The sequence below is a fragment of the Physella acuta genome, unplaced genomic scaffold, assembly GCF_028476545.2.
Source record: "Physella acuta isolate Inbredline_101_S28 unplaced genomic scaffold, ASM2847654v3 ptg000335l, whole genome shotgun sequence".
Taxonomy (NCBI): domain Eukaryota; kingdom Metazoa; phylum Mollusca; class Gastropoda; family Physidae; genus Physella; species Physella acuta.
The window spans coordinates 1,658,154-1,677,543 of NW_026731854.1; the positions used below are offsets into that span (position 1 = coordinate 1,658,154).

At 33.2% G+C, this 19,390-nt stretch overlaps 1 protein-coding gene across 6 annotated transcripts in view; it reads right to left on the reverse strand.

The window, feature by feature from the left end:
- The window catches only part of LOC131940918 (alpha-amylase 1), a 33,398-nt gene extending 15,098 nt beyond the window's left edge, over positions 1–18,300 (reverse strand). The window contains exons 1-3 of one of the 6 annotated variants that reach the window (XM_059299827.1): positions 18,186–18,300; positions 15,242–15,384; positions 12,689–12,834 (exon numbers count right to left, since the gene is read on the reverse strand). In XM_059299827.1, the coding sequence (XP_059155810.1) occupies positions 12,689–12,834; positions 15,242–15,384; positions 18,186–18,216 (320 nt within the window). In that variant the 5' untranslated portion in view covers positions 18,217–18,300. The other 5 variants (XM_059299829.1, XM_059299830.1, XM_059299828.1 and 2 more) reach the window with 5 other exon arrangements.
- Positions 18,301–19,390: the final 1,090 nt, after the last annotated feature.

Sequence of the window (19,390 nt, forward strand, 5' to 3'; positions counted from 1 at the left end):
AGCAATATTCTGGATTGAATTTTAAGAAATGCCATTTATCTGTTCTAGCCCAAATTCCAGGCATATAGGCCTCTCTCTCTCTCTCCCATTCTCTCTCTCTAGACGGGCTTTGACCGTAACATATATATATATATATATATATATATATATATATATATATATATATATATATATATATATATATATATATATATATATGTTACGTGCTAAGTTCTTCGGGCTTTGGCCAAGAGAGCCGGCCAATGCGCGGATTGGCCAGCCAATCCGCGCTTTGGCCGCACTTCGGGCTTTGACCGTAACATATATATATATCCTGATATATAAAAGCCCATGTGCTCACTTCTCTCTCTCTCTCTCTCTCTGTCCGCAAAATATTTTCGCAGGGTATCACATCAGAATCTTCCAGTGTTTCTTCCAGACTTTTTTCTCCGGGGGGGGGGGGGCACCTGAAATCTTCGGGGGGGGGGGGGGGCGGTAAACTTTCTTCGGGGGGGCGGACACTGTTAAAAGTGTATATTTTCTATATAAATTCTATAAATTTCATTTCGTTCGGGGGGGCGGTAAAAAAATTTCGGGGGGGCTTCGCCCCCCCCCCCCCCCGCGAAGAGATGCCTGGAAGAAACTCTGGAATCTTCAGCAATGTATGGAGAACTTGATACGGACTTTTGTTGAAAATAATATGGTAGATATTTTAAATATATAACCAACATTTTATTTAAAGAAGAAAAATAAAAAATAAAGGCATATTCGAATGTAGAAAAACATTTTTAATTATGCAACAGGAAAAGCGTTTATAGTTGTGAAAAAGAACCCATGAAACAATGACGTCACTAATGTTTATACATTAACTAATGACGTCATCTGCCGAGTTTTAAATAAAAAGAAATGAAATGTTTCATTCAAATTTGATTTAGATCTACGTACGCTATGAAATGTATACAATGCAATTTTTTCGGGCTAAACTTATAAAATTTATTGTATCTATTTGGATTCTAGATCTAGAGATTCTAGATCTTGACTAGATCTAAATCTACGCAAAAACTAGACGCAGACGCTAATAAGTAGCTAAGATCCAGATTTAGGCTCTATCTACTCTAGAATCTATTACGAAAATAAATTTCTATATTAAACTATTTCAGGCCTTAATTATTTTATAGAAATCTTTGTTTGTTTAGCTATGGAACTGGCTAATTTGGGATAAAAAAAAATAATTTGAAAGAATAGGCATGTTCGCGTAAGTTAAGGTTTTTAAATTCGTCCTTCATTCTCCATAATTTATATTTAACTAGCCGTCCCGGCCAGGCCCTGCTCTGGCTTCTGTGAAAAACCTTTCTGTTAAAGACCATTACCTGTGTGTTTAGTAATCATCATAAACCCGGCATTGCCCACCCAAACCACAACCAACCAAAACCAAAACAACAAAACGCAAACATAAAGCTAACACAATTACAAATACAAAAGAAAACAAAAAACCTAACAAAAAACACAACCACAATTGCCCACCCAAACCACAACCAACCAAAACCAAAACAACAAAACGCAAACATAACGCTAACACAATTACAAATACAAACGAAAACAAAAACCTAACAATAAACCCAACCACAACCACAGACACCAATACAAGCACAAAGAAAAAACAAACAAAAAAGCAAACGAAAACAAAAACCTAACAACAAACCCAACCACAACCACAAACACCAATACCAACCAATAACAACACACAAAAAAACGAAAAAGCAAACGAAAACAAACCAAATCCAAACGCAAAACCAAAAACACAAATACAAACCCAAAGAAAAAAACACAAACAGAAACGAAAAAAGAAAGAACAAAAACGAACCAAATCAAACCGCAACCACTAACGCAAACCCAACCTAAACACAAAGAAAACACTAACGCGAACATAAACGCAAAGTGCTCACAGTCTAGCCCGGGGCGGAATCGCCTGTTTTAGCTTAATAAACGACTATAGTACCCCAACTTATTCATAGTCTTTTGCACTCACTTAAACGAACGCGCCTGTTTCAATTTAATGAACAATTATAATACTCCAAGCTTATCCGTAAAATACCTACAACATTTGCACTTGATCAATCCCCGCTAATTATGTAATTATTTTTTTTCCCAACACCAAAACAAAGTAAGAAAAAGTAAATTCTTGTCCACTAATGCAATGGTTTTATAAAGGGAAGTAATTCTGTTTTCCTAATTTATCAAATGGAAGTAAGTGATATAGGACTAAATAAAGACATAATTAGAATTTTTGTAAAAGATGATATTTTTTTAAAACTTGTGTTTAACGAACATGCCGAAAATTATTACTTTCAGTTTTATAAATGAAAATTATTTCCCAAAACTTTCAATATTAATTTTTTAACTCATAAATTTAGACCATAAGGACTTTAATTATATAACACTTAAATCCATCGGAGATCCACGACAAACGTATGTGTTACATACAGAATTGAGCTTTATATATATATTAGATAAGGTGCCTAAATAGCTGAGATCATATAGTGAACTTAATACCACGCAGGTGGAGTGGGATCGAGACACTCCAGGTCAGACTTAATTTTTATTTTTGCTATATGTGAATCTTCCGATTTTAGACTGTAAAGAAATGAACTACTTCATTCAAATTTGATCTAGATCTATAGATCTACTCATCAAGACGTACGCTATAAAATATATACAATTTTATCGGTCAAACTAATACAAATTACTTAAAAACAACATAATGACCATTGAATAGCCAGATTTTTAACGGAATCATTTAAGTCACTTAACAATCAGCGTGTGCCTGTGTTATGTTAAATGTGTCGGATTTTTAACTAATTAGTTATTTCTTTGCTTTGTCACTAATATCGTTCAGCGTGTAGTAAAGCACATTGCGTTTTGACCAATAACTATTTCATAAATTATTTTTCTCAAACAAGTACATTTTAAAATATATCGGCCTATAATTCACGTGAAACGGGCACCGATGGCTAGTGTTCTATAAAACATAATAATAGATAATGTAAAGAAATAGGCCTATATTTGTTAAATAAATTGTATATTCTTTGGAAATGAGCCAGATTTAGATATGTAAAGATGCTGGCGTAGGTGTAGGGTGGATGGAGGAGATATATAGGCGGAGGAGCTTTACTAAGTTTGCTTACTTTCTACACTGTTAATTATAAACTCATTCTATCTATACGGACGGCTACTAAAATCGATTACTAAATCGAATAAGGGGTGTCCTCCAATGCCTCGGTAACGATTAGGCGCCCCGAGTTACCCTGTGGCTACCTGAGTGCACGAGATCCGTTTATTGGGCGTCCTGCAGTGTAAGTGGTACTATTTGATTCAACGGGTGTTGGGAAATTGCGAGGCGCGAAAAGCGAAATGGCGAGGCGGAAAACTGCGAGAAGATAATGTGAGACATAGGCCTACCTGCGGAATCACGGGTAAATAGCGAGACACCTTTTGCGAAAAAAGTTTTGTTTCATGCTTATTTATTTAAATTCTTTTTTTTTTCAAATAAACAAGCATAAGCTTATAACCATACCCGTTAACACGGGTGTTGTTGTATGTTGTTATTTTTTAACCCAGTTTTCATTATTATATATAGATAGAAAGATAGAGACTAAGATAGATAGATATAGATCTATCTATTAAAAAATCCTAACATCGTTGCTGTGCTATTGTCATCGCCCGCTCTTGTTTTCTCGTTGGAGAGAGGAAAATCCCGTCTCAGTCGACATTATTTTGAAAAATCTAACGTGAGCGGGTCATTATGAATTGGTATAATCTTGTCAGCGGGAGAGATATTTTGCTACTTGTATCCATGGATTGTTGTACTTGCAGAAAGCGTAAAAGTATAGATAAACAATTTTAAAAAGTGTTATTTATTCTTTATTAAGTAATTTTAATTATAAACAAAATTTACAAACAAAATCTTCTAAAACAGTCCTAGCCCTACTCAAACACACCTCGTGACACCATCTTTCACACCCAGTACATCCAACCCAGTTCATAAGACTCCCATTTATACATTTTTCTTTGGCTACTTAATTCTTCCAATCCACATTCACAACATATCACATTCTCATCACAGTTGACCTCCCCGTTCATCCCACAAACAACACTGGCACCCATGTTCTCATCATCATCATCCGCACGCACAACATCTGTTTTCCGTTTTTTATAATTTGCATTTATACCATTTCTGTTATTTTGGCAATGTCTTGCTTATAATGATCAGCTTGTGCTGATATTTATATGGCGAAAAAAAATTCTAGAAAAAAAAATCGTAGGCGGCGGCAATAATACAAAATTTCTATGCAACAATACAAAATATGTCTGCGGCGGCAGCGGATTCTCCAAAGACGATATAAATCAGGCGGCCTCAGTGTTCCACACAAAAGAAAGAAGTTGATCTATCGTCGGCGGTATTTCGGGCGGTTTCGAACAAGGTGGTATTCTAAGATTCAAAAGATGGGGAAGTTGACAAATCATCAGTATGTCTAGCGACGGAAAAATCAAAAGTTTTAACAATGTAAACGAAACGTCTTTAAAGTCTGCATCAAATACCACTGTATTTTTCGCAGATATCTTCGCATTTTAACAACAACCAGCGTAAGTATCGGGTGGTGGTAATATGCGAGACAAAAATGTCACGTGACCGACCGTTTTCGCGCCCTTCTCGCGGCTTACCGCCTCGCCATTTCGCTTTTCGCACCTCGCAATTTTCCAACTGTCAAAATAAAACGTTTTAATTCATTAGGCCTAGATCTAGTCTACTAATTATTAATAATTATAGCAGATTTAATTTAAATAATAAATAAATAGGTTTGGCTAATTATATAATTAAAAGTTTGATCTAGATATCTAGATTAATCAATTAAATAAATTAGGGGAGATCAATTACGAATATTTTTGGGTACTTATGAGTAGGTCAAGTTCTTTAAAAAAAATTTAAAAAAAAACGTTTTAATAACACGCTTTTATGTAATGATGCACTAAAAAGTAGAAAATAAATTATAGACTACTATTTAAATAACTAGAAAGAAAAGCGTGGGTCACTTTAGTATCTATTGGATACCTTTACTAATGTTAAGGAAGACACCCACGCTTTTCTTTCTAGTTATTTAAATAGTAGTCTATAATTTATTTTCTACTTTTTAATGCATCATTACATAAAAGCTTGTTATTAAAACGTTTTTTATGAATTTTTTTTTCAGTACTTAACATGTTTTATTTACAATAGAGTTACATGACTAAAAACCATTGCGCGCCTACTGAACATCACGTTCAGTAGGCGCGCAATGGTTTTTGAACGCAGCCATTACGTGATGGCGCAGCTATTGAAGGTGATGACGCGTGTGGTGTGGTTGGCTAGACATGCCTACTAATTCGGTCCAAATTTTAATTAATTCATAAAAAATTAATTAGGCATCCAATTAAGTCAAATTTAGTTTCAGATTGCATTGTCTTCATGTCTTGACCCACGTGCTAACTTTGAATCGTATCGGTCAAGTAGAACTGTCCGAATTTTCACTCCTGCGTTTCCGTCTAGACAGACAGACAGACTGTCGAGGAAGTGAGTTAAATAAAAGCTTGTAATAAAAGCTTGTAAAAATTCATAAAAAACGTTTTAATAACAAGCTTTTATGTAATGATGCACTAAAAAGTAGAAAATAAATTATAGACTACTATTTAAATAACTATAAAGAAAAGCGTGGGTCACTTTAGTATCTATTGGATACCTTTACTAATGTTAAGGAAGACACCCAAGCTTTTCTTTATAGTTATTTAAATAGTAGTCTATAATTTATTTTCTACTTTTTAGTGCATCATTACATAAAAGCTTGTTATTAAAACGTTTTTTATGAATTTTTTTTCAGTACTTTACATGTTTTATCTACAATAGAGTTACATGACTAAAAACCATTGCGCGCCTACTGAATATCACGTTCAGTAGGCGCGCAATGGTTTTTGAACGCAGCCATTACGTGGTCGTGATGGCGCAGCTATTGATGACGCGTGTGGTGTGGTTGGCTAGACATGCCTACTAATTCGGTCCAAATTTTAATTAATTCATAAAAAATCAATTAGGCATCCAATTAAGTCAAATTTAGTTTCAGATTGCATTGTCTTCATGTCTTGACCCACGTGCCAACTGTGAATCGTGTCGGTCAAGTAGAACTGTCCGAATTTTCACTCCTGCGTTTCTATCTAGACAGACTGTCGACAGACTGTCGACAGAGGAAGTGAGTTAAATAAAAGCTTGTAAAAAGGGGTGTTGGGTTGATTGAAGGAAAAAAATGTCACGCGGTTAAAGTCAAAGAAAAAAGTCAGAGGAATTAGAGTCACAGAAAAAAAAATCCGAAAACATTACAGGAAAATGAAAACAGAAAAAAAGTCACAGGAAATAAAGTATAGGCTAATAAATAAATAAATATATATATACATATATATATATATATATATATATATATATATATATATATATATATATATATATATATATATATATATATATATATATATATATAAAGTACTATTAATATTCTGCACTATTATGCACATTTTATTTGGCGTTCACTTCGTGTGCAATTCTTTTTTCTACGAGATTTTAATCTATTTTAAAAGTTTAAGTATTTAAAATGGATTACAAATCATGTCTATATTCGGTGTTGCAATCCCCTGTTGTTTGTTTAAGAATATTCCAGAAAGTTGAGGGGAGATCACTCCCGGATTTTTTAATTTATGACTTTTTTCTAGACATTTTTTTCCTAGCAAAAAACTATGACATTTTTCTGTTGTTTTTTTTCTTTCGTTCAACGAAAAAAAAGGTCAAATGTGTATTTGCATGAAATGTGTTAAAAGTGTTAATATTTTTACGCTTTCAGAAAGTGCAAAGAGATGTAGATCTACGATTAATTGAATGCAAGGTAAACATTCTAGAAATAGATCTAGATCTAGCTAGATCTATGTGCGTAAATTAGCTGTATTTTATTTGTATGGACATGATAATTTAATCTGAAGTTTGTAGGTTTTAATGCCGTTATAGAATGCAGTTAGTTATAGAATGTTTCCAACTTAAAATCTAGATTCTACTCCGTTTTCATCGTGTTTTTAACATACTAACTTAGAATCAGAGTAACGTATAACCTTGATTTTTAATAAAACTTGTCTGAGCCGAGATTACAATACCCCCTAGGCCTACTGACAACCTAACACGCCTATTTCTGAACGGACATAGTCTAGAATTTCTAAAAGTAGGCTACCACCATCTAGATTCTAGATATCTATCTAGATCTCTAGTCTAGGTCTAGAAAATCTAGATCTAGTTTAGAATGCTAGATCTAGAATTTTTCAAGATGGATTAGAGATGAATTAATAATAGTATAGTAATAGTGTAGTTATAAGCTAGATCTAATCACAGTTACTAAATAAATTACAGATAAGATCTGATCTAGAATAACTATTCTACTATTCTTAGTATTCTAGTCTAACTCTCTAAACTCTGCTCTAAACTAGATCTAAATCTAGAATCTAGATCTACATTTCTAGATCTAGAATCTAGTCTCGATTAGATCTAGATCTAGATCTAGATTCTAGATCTAATTCTAAACTTTCTAAATTAGCAGTCTAGATAAAGATATTCTAAAAATCTTCTCCTAATAATCCTGATAAAACTAGAATCTAGATCTAGTGAAATCATTGCCCTCTACTTAAGGCTTTATAGTCCAGATATAGAGTCTACTTCTGATCTAAAATCTAGTTTTAGACTCTAAACACAATCAACTTTTAAAACTCCCGCGAATCAGTGAGGGTTATGGCGGCTTATTTATGTTAATATTTGCGGTTCATGAACTGTGATTTTTTTAATATAAGTGAGTAATTGTTTGAGTTCCTTCCCTTGGTCCGTCGTTTTTAAACTTTCGGCACAGCCTAATTTATGGTGAACTTTGTTTTAATCCTTCACTTTAAAAAAATGCATAAAACGTTTTAATAACCAGCTTATGTGTATAATACATTTAAAAAAAAAGAAAATAAATTATATCTATCTATCTATCTATCTATCTATCTATCTATCTATCTATCTATCTATCTATCTATCTATCTATCTATCTATCTATCTATCTATCTATCTATCTATCTATCTATCTATCTATCTATCTATCTATCTATCTATCTATCTATCTATCTATCTATCTATCTATCTATCTATCTATCTATCTATCTATCTATCTATCTATCTATCTATCTATCTATCTATCTATCTATCTATCTATCTATCTATCTATCTATCTATCTATCTATCTATCTATCTATCTATCTATCTATCTATCTATCTATCTATCTATCTATCTATCTATCTATCTATCTATCTATCTATCTATCTATCTATCTATCTATCTATCTATCTATCTATCTATCTATCTATCTATCTATCTATCTATCTATCTATCTATCTATCTATCTATCTATCTGTCTATCTGTCTATCTGTCTATCTGTCTATCTGTCTATCTGTCTATCTGTCTATCTGTCTATCTGTCTATCTGTCTGTCTGTCTGTCTGTCTGTCTGTCTGTCTGTCTGTCTGTCCGTCCGTCCGTCCGTCCGTCCGTCCGTCCGTCCGTCCGTCCGTCCGTCCGTCCGTCCGTCCATCCATCCATCTATCTATCTATCTATCTATCTATCTATCTATCTATCTATCTATCTATCTATCTATCTATCTATCTATCTATCTATCTATCTATCTATCTATCTATCTATCTATCTATCTATCTATCTATCTATCTATCTATCTATCTATCTTTATATATATATATATATATATATATATATATATATATATATATATATATATATATATAGGCTATATATATATATATATATATATATATATATATATATATATATATATATATATATATATATATAAAGCAATGTGTGTATGTGCCTGTCTGTTTTTTTCTTTGTCTTATATGCATTACTACACCTATCATCATCACATCGCCTTGAAACTTTGAGAAGTTGTTGAGAATATCCCTAGGGTAGCGCCCCGATAGGACGCGATTTTTTTTTTCTCTATCTACGGTAGATAAAAATAAAAGGCGATTGCGATTTAACACAGTTCGTCCCATCTCCATTAAACATTGGGGAGTTGATTAGAACATCCCAGGTGAGGTTTCTGTAAAAAAAAAAAAAATCTTTTTTTAATTTTTCAAGGACGGCGCCCCGGGAAGGTGAGATTTTTCGGTATATAAAAATAAGGTCGATTGCTGTTTTACACCGTTCATCTGATCGCCATGAAATTTTAATGAGTTGTTAGAACACTAGAGGAAGTGTTTTGCAAAACAAATCTTTTTTTAATTTTTTCGCAAGGGCGGCGCCACGGGAGGGTGCAATTTGGCGCCCTGGTCTTTCCCGTGAGCGATATGGAGACTACGTTCGTTTTAAACAGTATGATAGACAATGGATAAGATGGGGCGTTACATTCGCTCACTAAATTGAATCAGGCGTGTCCTGATAGGGTGTTATTTGGCTGCGAACAAAAATTTCAGTTTCGTCCCACAAAGGCTCACATACGCCGCTGAGGGCCCTGTAATAAATTTATTTTTAATAAACAGAAAAATTGACCAAGGTTAAATTATAAAGTGGGTTGTTTCGTTTTGTGCGTTAAAAAATCCAAACAGTTTCGTCACGCTGCGAATGATGCAATTAGCATCTATTTTTAGACGATCCAATCAGAAATTAAAATTGAGCTTATAATAATACACCATTAGTAATGCTAACAAATGGCATCAGTCACACTGCTGTTTATAAAACATCAAATAACTTTTTAGCGCAATTTCCATTCTGGAGAATTGCGTTTATTAACTCGTCTTTTCTGGGAATGAATGGATGGATGGATGTGTGTCCGCAGCTTTAAGTCGTATCTCCTCCTCAACGAAGCAATATCGAGGACTAGTTCCAAAAGTTTTCAAAAATATCCTTTTGTTTGGTCACAACATTTTTTTAAATTAATTAAAATTTGGACCGAATTAGTAGGCATTTTATGCAACCACACCACACGCGTCATCACGTTCAATAGCTGCGCCATCACGTTCAATGGCTGCGACGTCACGTTCGGTAGCTGGGCGCGCAATGGTTTTTAGTCATGTTACTCTCTATTGTAAATAAAACATGTAAAATACTGAAAAAAATTTAATAAAAAACGTTTTAATAACTAACCAATGGTTTTACTAACCCTGCTCTTGATTTACGCTACGACAGAGCTATTTTTAAATAACACAAGGAAATTGCGCTAAAATTGTCACTAGACTTTTTTTAATTACTTGTTTCTACATGTTAAAGAAAAAATCCTCTTGATTTGTGTCACTTTAGTGAATGACGCAATCTGAATCAGAGTTTCAGGATTCTATGTGGCGCTCTGGGTTATCCTCTAAGCACATTGGCGCCTAGGTTAGTTATAAGTAGCCAGGGGCCGTACGCGGCGCCTCTGCGGTAGTGTAAATGGGGGCTCCCGAGAGCGCCCATCTACTTCCTTGACACATGGGTGGTCATCGAAGTGTGTTTTACCTCATTTTTTTCGCTAAGTGATTAACGTACACTCAAGGTTTTCATGCGGTAGTGTAGGTAAAACCCGTGTCTCGATAATTATGATCCAAGCGCATGCATTGTTTACAATTAAATAACTCAGTTTTAGAAAACAAGGTCACGCGTCTAAGAACACAGGATTGGTAACGCATTAATGAAACCCTTCTTATATATTTCGTCAGATTTTCTTCTGTCCCCGCGGCAACGCGCGGGGACAGGTACGCTAGTATATATATTTTATATCGAGGGGTAAAAAGTGACCGAGAGTGAAATTCTCCTTATATAAGCTATATATCCTAAAAATATTCCCAGGTAGGAACCCTTTGAAAACTCTTGAGGTAATAATACATGAGCCCCAGGGGGTCAGAAAAAAATGGTGCTTCGGAACATAGTTTTAACTGACCAGAGGCCATATTTCCTTATATAAACATAGTACCGTTTTTGAAAAAAAAAATACAAATATCTGGATGTACAAACCCAATCATAACTCCTGAGGTCGTAGAATTGCCCGCGGAGGTCACTAAAAATTAAGCGTTATCTTCGGGAAAACTTCGGAAGGCTTTTAGAAATTACCAGTCCGAATTCCCTATATAAACATTGTTAACGAGAAAAATGGCCCGTTGAGGAAGGATACAACGGGCGCTAGGTAGATAGTGCTGTCTATTTTCTCTAAACTAAAACCAAAACCAAAATCACCACCTTAATTTAATTTAACCGGAAACGAAAAAATGACATTGAACACGGATTTTTATCCAGAATCGGTACTTTAATTTATACAAAATATAGTCATAGGCATATCCCTAAACCATGCACCTAATCTCATTCATGACAAAAGTCGCACGTAGAGTTTCTTTCAGGCAACTCTACTTGGGAGGAGGGGGCTTCGCCCCCCCCCCCCACCCCACACACGCACTCCAAAACATGTCTACCGTACCATTCAACGAAATATAATTATATACTTTTTCCAGTGTCCGTCCCCTCCCAGAAAATTCTACCCCCGCCCCCGAAAATTTCAAGTACCCCCACCCCTATCCGGGGAGGAAAAAGTCTGAAAGAAACACTGGTCGCATTTGTAGATCATACAAACTAAAGGAAGAATCTGGGCGAGGCTTCGCCCCTACCGGAAGAGATTCTTGAAAAAAAAACTGCACGCTAAACACTTTTTAGATTAGAAAAAGTTCCCCCCTCCGGGGAGGAAAAAGTCTGAAAGAAACACTGATGTCGCGCTTAGCCACTACCCGAAGAAGTGCATTAAAGAAATTGCAAGAAAACCACTTTTTAGATTAGACACATTAATTAGGCGGTAATTTTATTATAGAGTATCGATGAAGAAATTTCTTTTGAGTTGGGAAGGGGGGGGGGGCTCAGACGTTCTTACGCGGGGGTGGGGCTTCGCACCTACCCGAAGAATTGTATGAAAGAAACTCTTCACGCAAACCACTTAGATTAGACAAAATTGCCTTTTTATTCAATGTTTACTCGAGAATCAATGACGTCATATTATTGTGTTCACTCTGCGGCTTGATATTATTTTTTACTCTATGTTAAATGTGACGTCATATTTCGTTTTCGTTTCACTGTGAAAGTTTTTAAATTGCTTGTGTTTTCTCTAGAGCGTTCTTGTAAGATACATAGATAGATAGATAGATAGATAGATAGATAGATAGATAGATAGATAGATAGGTAGGTAGGTAGGTAGGTAGGTAGGTAGGTAGGTAGGTAGGTAGGTAGGTAGGTAGGTAGGTAGGTAGATAGATAGATAGATAGATAGATGCTCTTTACATCTGGCTCATTTTTTTCCATAAACCTGGGTAAAGGAATTGGCCTTATGGATAAACTATCGGTCAGCCTCTGTTTATATATATATATATATATATATATATATATATATATATATATATATATATATATATATATATATATATATGATGTCACCCCAATACACTTATAGGGACCATGTATTTCGCACTACCCTAGCTAAGTCTCTGTACGAAGGCCTATTTTGCAATTTTCGTGTTGCTTTCTCCAATAACTGTTCTCTTCTTTAAGCAAGATCAACTTTCGACGTCGTTGAGAGTGAGCAACTTACCTAATACCATGATTGTTGCACGTGTGAACCATTCGTGTAAAGTCTTCCTCTGTACCAGATCTAGTCATTATCTTGTAACTAACAGGCTGATACCTTTCCCACCACGGCCTGGTCACCTCATATTTATTTTCTGTCACAACAGACGTCTGAATAGAAGAAGGGAATTATACACTGACATACTGCACACCTAATCTTATAATAGCTCTTAACTTACTACACATCAAATCTTATAATACCTCCTAACTTACTACACATCTAATCTTATATTACCTCCTAACTTACTACACATCTAATCTTATAATACCTCCTAACTTACTACACATCTAATCTTATATTACCTCCTAACTCACTACACATCTAATCTTATAATACCTCCTAACTTACTACACATTTAATCTTATATTACCTCCTAACTTACTACACATCTAATCTTATAATAGCTCTTAACTTACTACACATCTAATCTTATACTACCTCCTAACTTACAACACATCTAATCTTAAACTACCTCCTAACTTACTACACATCTAATCTTATAATAGCTTTTAACTTACTACACATCTAATCTTTTACTACCTCCTAACTTACTACACATCGAATCTTATAATAGCTCTTAACTTACTACACATCGAATCTTATAATAGCTCTTAACTTACTACACATCTAATCTTATACTACATCCTAACTCACTACATATCTAATCTAATAATAGTTCCTAAATTACTTAACATCTTTTCTCTGTATCAACTTACTACAAATCTAATCTTATACTAGCTTCTAACTCACAACATTTTAAAAAGTCTACTTTTAGGTTTTTACACATCTTATCCTAAACTAGCTCCTAACTCACTAAACATCTTTTTTCCCTTCTATATCAATTTCTAGCATACTACACACCTTATCTGGTACGTCTTCTAGATCACAACAGTTTGCCTTGTACTACACATGTAATCTAACTCTAGCTTCTAGCTTACTACACATGCAATGGTTGCCTATACCAGGGGTCGGCAACTTGCGGCTCCATGCACAGATATTAATAATTATTTTATTTTATTTTCAAAACTCATAAAAATATTGTTCTGCAACACTCGGTAATAAATTATATAATTATAAACATAAACATTAAACATTCGCTATTCTATTAGAATATTTAGGTAGGCCCTACTCCCTATTTTCAATGTACTTTCTATTAAACTGTTAATTTCGAATTGAAACATTCAACTTCATGGTGGATATCACAAAGAAAATAATCGAGCTAAATGTAAAACTGCAAGGAAAGGAAAACTCAGCCATTGCCTTGCTTGAGGAGTGGATGTTTCGAAAAAAAATACTTTTTTTTGTTGTTGAAGACACGGAGAGCGGTAAATTACTTGATTTCGAAAAATCTGAAAAAAATATCTAGAAACCAATGCAACTAATAGCATGAATTGCTTCAGCATTACTACAAACAAAATGAAGGATTGATTCACTGAGAGATGTGAGCAATTCAAAACAAATGCAAGTACTCTGACGTTCATAGTAGACTCTCTCAAAACAAAAACAAATGAGTTTAAGTTTAACTTTGAGCTATTTGGAATTGATGCTGGTTCGCTTCAAATGCAATTGCTGGATTTGAAAACGACTCATTTGTGGAGCGGAAAATTCACAGAACGCAAGAGCAAGTAAAAATAGTTGAAGGTCCAATAAAACATGCACGTTACGCTGCAGAACTGGACAGCTGTAAAAGAAATATCGCGAGTTGAGGCAATCATACGTGACGCATGGAATAGATTTGCAGGATGGTAACGTGGAGAAGTTGACATCTGGAGTGCTGACGATCTTTAGGTCAACATATTTGTGCTAGCAATAGTTCTCTTACATGAATATAATAAAAAGTTAAGTAAGAAGCCAATTAACAGGCGTGCTTGAAACCTCCTAAAACAAGAAGTTATGAGCCAGATTTAAACAAACTTTCAAACATCATGCAAGGTCAATCCTCCCATTGATGTAACTAATGTAAATATTCAATGATTATAATTATATTGTATGATTACTAATTTTATTATTCTAGCAGAGCAAGCTAAAATACTATAATATGTTTTGTGCGAAGCATGTGTATTTTTAAAAAATATGAATAAATAATATTTCATATTTCATATTTAAAGCTAATTATTAAATATTGAAAAAAAAACGTTAGTTTCTCTTTAAAAACTGGTAAATTTTGTAAATTGCATCTTTTGGCTCTTCAGTTTCAAACGGTTGCCGACCCCTGGTCTGTACACATATGAGAACCTATATTAACTATAGCAATAAAATTTAAGGTTACATAACATAATTACTACTTGTTTATGAGGCTATTTATTTTGATAAATACCTTACATTTATAACGGTTGGATGAATATGTAGCACAATATGAGAAGAAATTGGGTTCTAATTCTCAAGAATAATCATTAGGTTAAGAGAAAGTATTATTTGTTCAACAAGTCAATAGACCATGAAAATGTTTTTAAAGTCGGCACAATGACGAAACGGTTACTCATGTAAGCATTTAACAAATGTACTATTGTTTTATACCTGGACAGCGCAGTAGCCAGCTTGTGCTAAAAATGGACATTCATTTTCAATATCTCGCCACTTCCATTCGAACAAATGGACAATAGTCTTTCTATTTTCAGAGCAATTTAAATCAGTATATAAAACTGCATTGGCCACACCGACTGTATTGAGAATAGAGTAATTAATATAAATGATATATATATATATATATATATATATATATATATATATATATATATATATATACTTCATATGTGTGTTTTAATATATGTATTTATATATGCCCTATATATGTCTATATTTATATGTATATATATATATGCACCATATATGCATATATATGCCCTATATATGTAGGCCTATATATATATATATATATATATATATATATATATGTGTGTGTGTGTGTGTGTGTTTGAATATGTATTTGTTAATATATATATATATATACATATATGTATGTATATGTATATATATATATATATATATATATATATATATATATATATATATATATATATATATATATATATATATATATATATATATTCATAATGGTATATCGACATACGAGTGCCTTAACGTACATATGCTTTTAAAAGTACGAGCTGTTGTTTTGAAAAAATAAAAGAAGCATTTGTAATACGGGGAACCGGATTATCGCCGTATGTACATTTCGAAGAAAAGAAACAGAATTTATTTTTATAAGTCGAACAGGTGAAAGTAAGGTAAGCGTGCCGAAAAGTCCATCAAAAAATGAAAGCAGTGATTAAAATGAAACAAAAGTAACAAACAGTAGTATCCAATTTCAATAGTGTTCCGCGAAGTTCCATTTTGTTTCGCTTTTAGAGTTCTAATGATAATGAAGTGAATTGAAGTGACCAATAGAGTTTTGTATTAACAGCTGTAACACTTTTCTTTATAGTTATTTAAATAATGATACATTATTTATTTTCTAATATTTAGTTCATAATTATATAAAAGCTTGTTGTTAAAACGTTTTTTATTAATTTTTCTCAATACTGTTTTTTAATACAACAGAAAAGAATGACTAAAATGACCGAATGAACACAAACAATAATCGTTTAATTGCGAGGAAAATAGTGCTTTTTATAGGAAATTCTAAGTAATTCTTTAAAAATTAGTTAACAATTCAATTAAATCAAATTTGATTTCACAATTCATTATCATCAGATCTTAACACACAAGCTAAGTTTGAAAGAAATCGGTCCATTAGCAGTGGTCAATATTTCGATCGCCAGTTTCGACCTATGACGAAGCACGAAAAAGCACGACAGACACGAAAACAAAACCCAATTAGATCTAGGTAAAAGCCTGCAAAAAAAACCTCATAAAAACGTTTTACCAACAAGCTTTTATGTTACAATGCACTAAAAAGTAGAGAATAAACGATACACTACTATTTAAATAACTACTATAAAGAAAAGCGAGGGTCACTTAATTATCTATTGTACTAATGCACTAAAAAAGTAGAAAATAAATTAGTTTCTTTCAATATAAAGTAATATAATACACTACTATTTATATAACAAAAAGAAAAGCGTGGGTCACTATATTATCTATTGGATACTTTTACTAATATTTAGGAAGCGACACACGCTTTTCTTTATAGTTATATAAATAGTAGTTTATTATATTACTATATATTTAAAGCAACTAATTTATTTTGTTCTTTTTAGTGTATTAGTAGGGCCTACATAAAAGCTTGTTATTAAGACGTTTTTATGAAAAAAAAATCCTACTTTACATTTTTAATTAAATAGACTTGCATGACTTAAAACAATTGCGCACCCAATGAACGTGATGACATAGTCTAATAGTGCGGAATAGTTGATGAGACAGCCAACTACTTTGGACACAATTTTAATTAATTCATAAAAAATGAATCAGACGACCAATTAAGTCAAATTAAATATCATGTTGCATTGTCTTCATGTCTTAACCAACGTACCAACTATGAACCGTATCCGTCATTAGAAGTGCCTGCAATTTCGCTCCGCCGTCCGTTTGCTATTTTTATTAGGTTCCTACACTATTATCAATTTTCAACAGTTCTTCTAATTTGAGTATATAATAAATTTCTCTAGATCGAATCTACAGATAAGCATAATAGTGCGGAAATAGTAGTAGAACAGCCTAGTGATTCCAGAAAATGTTTATTTGATTTGTTAAAAATTTCACTCGGGCGTTTCGATCTAGACAGACTGACGACAGAGGGAGTGAGTTAAATAAAAGCTTGTAAAAACTGCTAAATACTAAGATATTTAAAAAGTTGGTTATTTAGAAATTGTGTCGACAAAGTTTTAAGTACAAATCAATTATATATATATATATATATATATATATATATATATATATATATATATATATATATATATATATATATATATATATATATATATATTCTAGACAGTTGATTAGATAGATAGGTAGGTAGGTAGAAAGGTAGTTAGTTAGGTAGGTAGGTAGATAGATAGATAGATAGATAGATAGATAGATAGATAGATAGATAGATAGATAGATAGATAGATAGATAGATAGATAGATAGATAGATAGATAGATAGATAGATAGATAGATAGATAGATAGATAGATAGATAGATAGATAGATATGGATGGATGAACGGACGGATGGGTGGGTGGGTGTGTGGTAGAGTGGGTAGGTAGGTAGACAGGCTCGGCATAATGCTGACCACACAATCCTTTCATATTCCAAACCTATAGAAACAGTCGATCTCTACTTCGCTTGCTCTATAGGCCTTCGGGTTCAAAATGTGAACTTTACTTTTACTGTTAGTAATATCTAGCTATTTGGAAAAGAAATGTAATTAAATGATAAAATTATGTGATTGTTTGGCACGACGTATTGTACATGTTTGATATTTCTGTTGTTGTTTTTATCTGATGTCACTATTTTAACAAACAGTTTTATTTTTCTTACCAAAATAAAGTTGTAAAACTGTGCCTAGCATATTGAAAAAGAAAGTTACACGATAAGGTTTCCACTTTCTCTCCCGCTGGCAAAAGTATTATGTAGGTTGTCACGATTCAAACTTTGTATCGCCTGATCAAGTCGTGCTAGAGTTTTTGTTCTAAAGCGATAGCCTAGTTTTTCTAATTCCTTAACGCTAAAACTGTGTAGACATAGGTAGATGTAGATATAGGTAGGTGCAAACATAGGTATGTGTAGACATAAGTAGGTGTAGACATAGGTAGGTGTAGACATAGGTAGAATACCGGTTTTGGAATTTTAAAATCGTCTTTCCATCGTAAATTGTAAATAATAAACATAACAAAAAATTTAGTTCATGAGCGTAGCTATCTACCTACCTACCTACCTACCTACCTATCTATCTATCTATCTATCTATCTATCTATCTATCTATCTATCTATCTATCTATCTATCTATCTATCTATCTATCTATCTATCTATCTATCTATCTATCTATCTATCTATCTATCTATCTATCTATCTATCTATCTATCTATCTATCTATCTATCTATCTATCTATCTATCTATCTATCTATCTATCTATCTATCTATCTATCTATCTATCTATCTATCTATCTATCTATCTATCTATCTATCTATCTATCTATCTATCTATCTATCTATCTATCTATCTATCTATCTATCTATCTATCTATCTATCTATCTATCTATCTATCTATCTATCTATCTATCTATCTATCTATCTATCTATCTATCTATCTATCTATCTATCTATCTATCTATCTATCTATCTATCTATCTATCTATCTATCTATCTATCTATCTATCTATCTATCTATCTACTAGCCATTGGCAGTGTTTTTGCAGACTTTTTTCTCCGGGGGGGCACTTGAAATCTTCGGGGGGGGGGCGGTAAACTTTCTTCGGGGGGGCGGACACTGTTAAAAGTATATATTTTCTATATAACTTATATAAATTTCATTTCGTTCGGGGGGGCGGTAAAGATTTTTCGGGGGGGGGCTTCGCCCCCCCCCCCCCCCGAAGAGATGCCTGGAAGAAACTCTGGCCATTGGTACCCGTTTCACGTGAATTATAGGCCTATATATTTTAAAATGTACTTGTTTGAGAAAAATAATTAATGAAATAGTTATTGGTCAAAACGCAATGTGTTTTACTACACGCTGAACGATA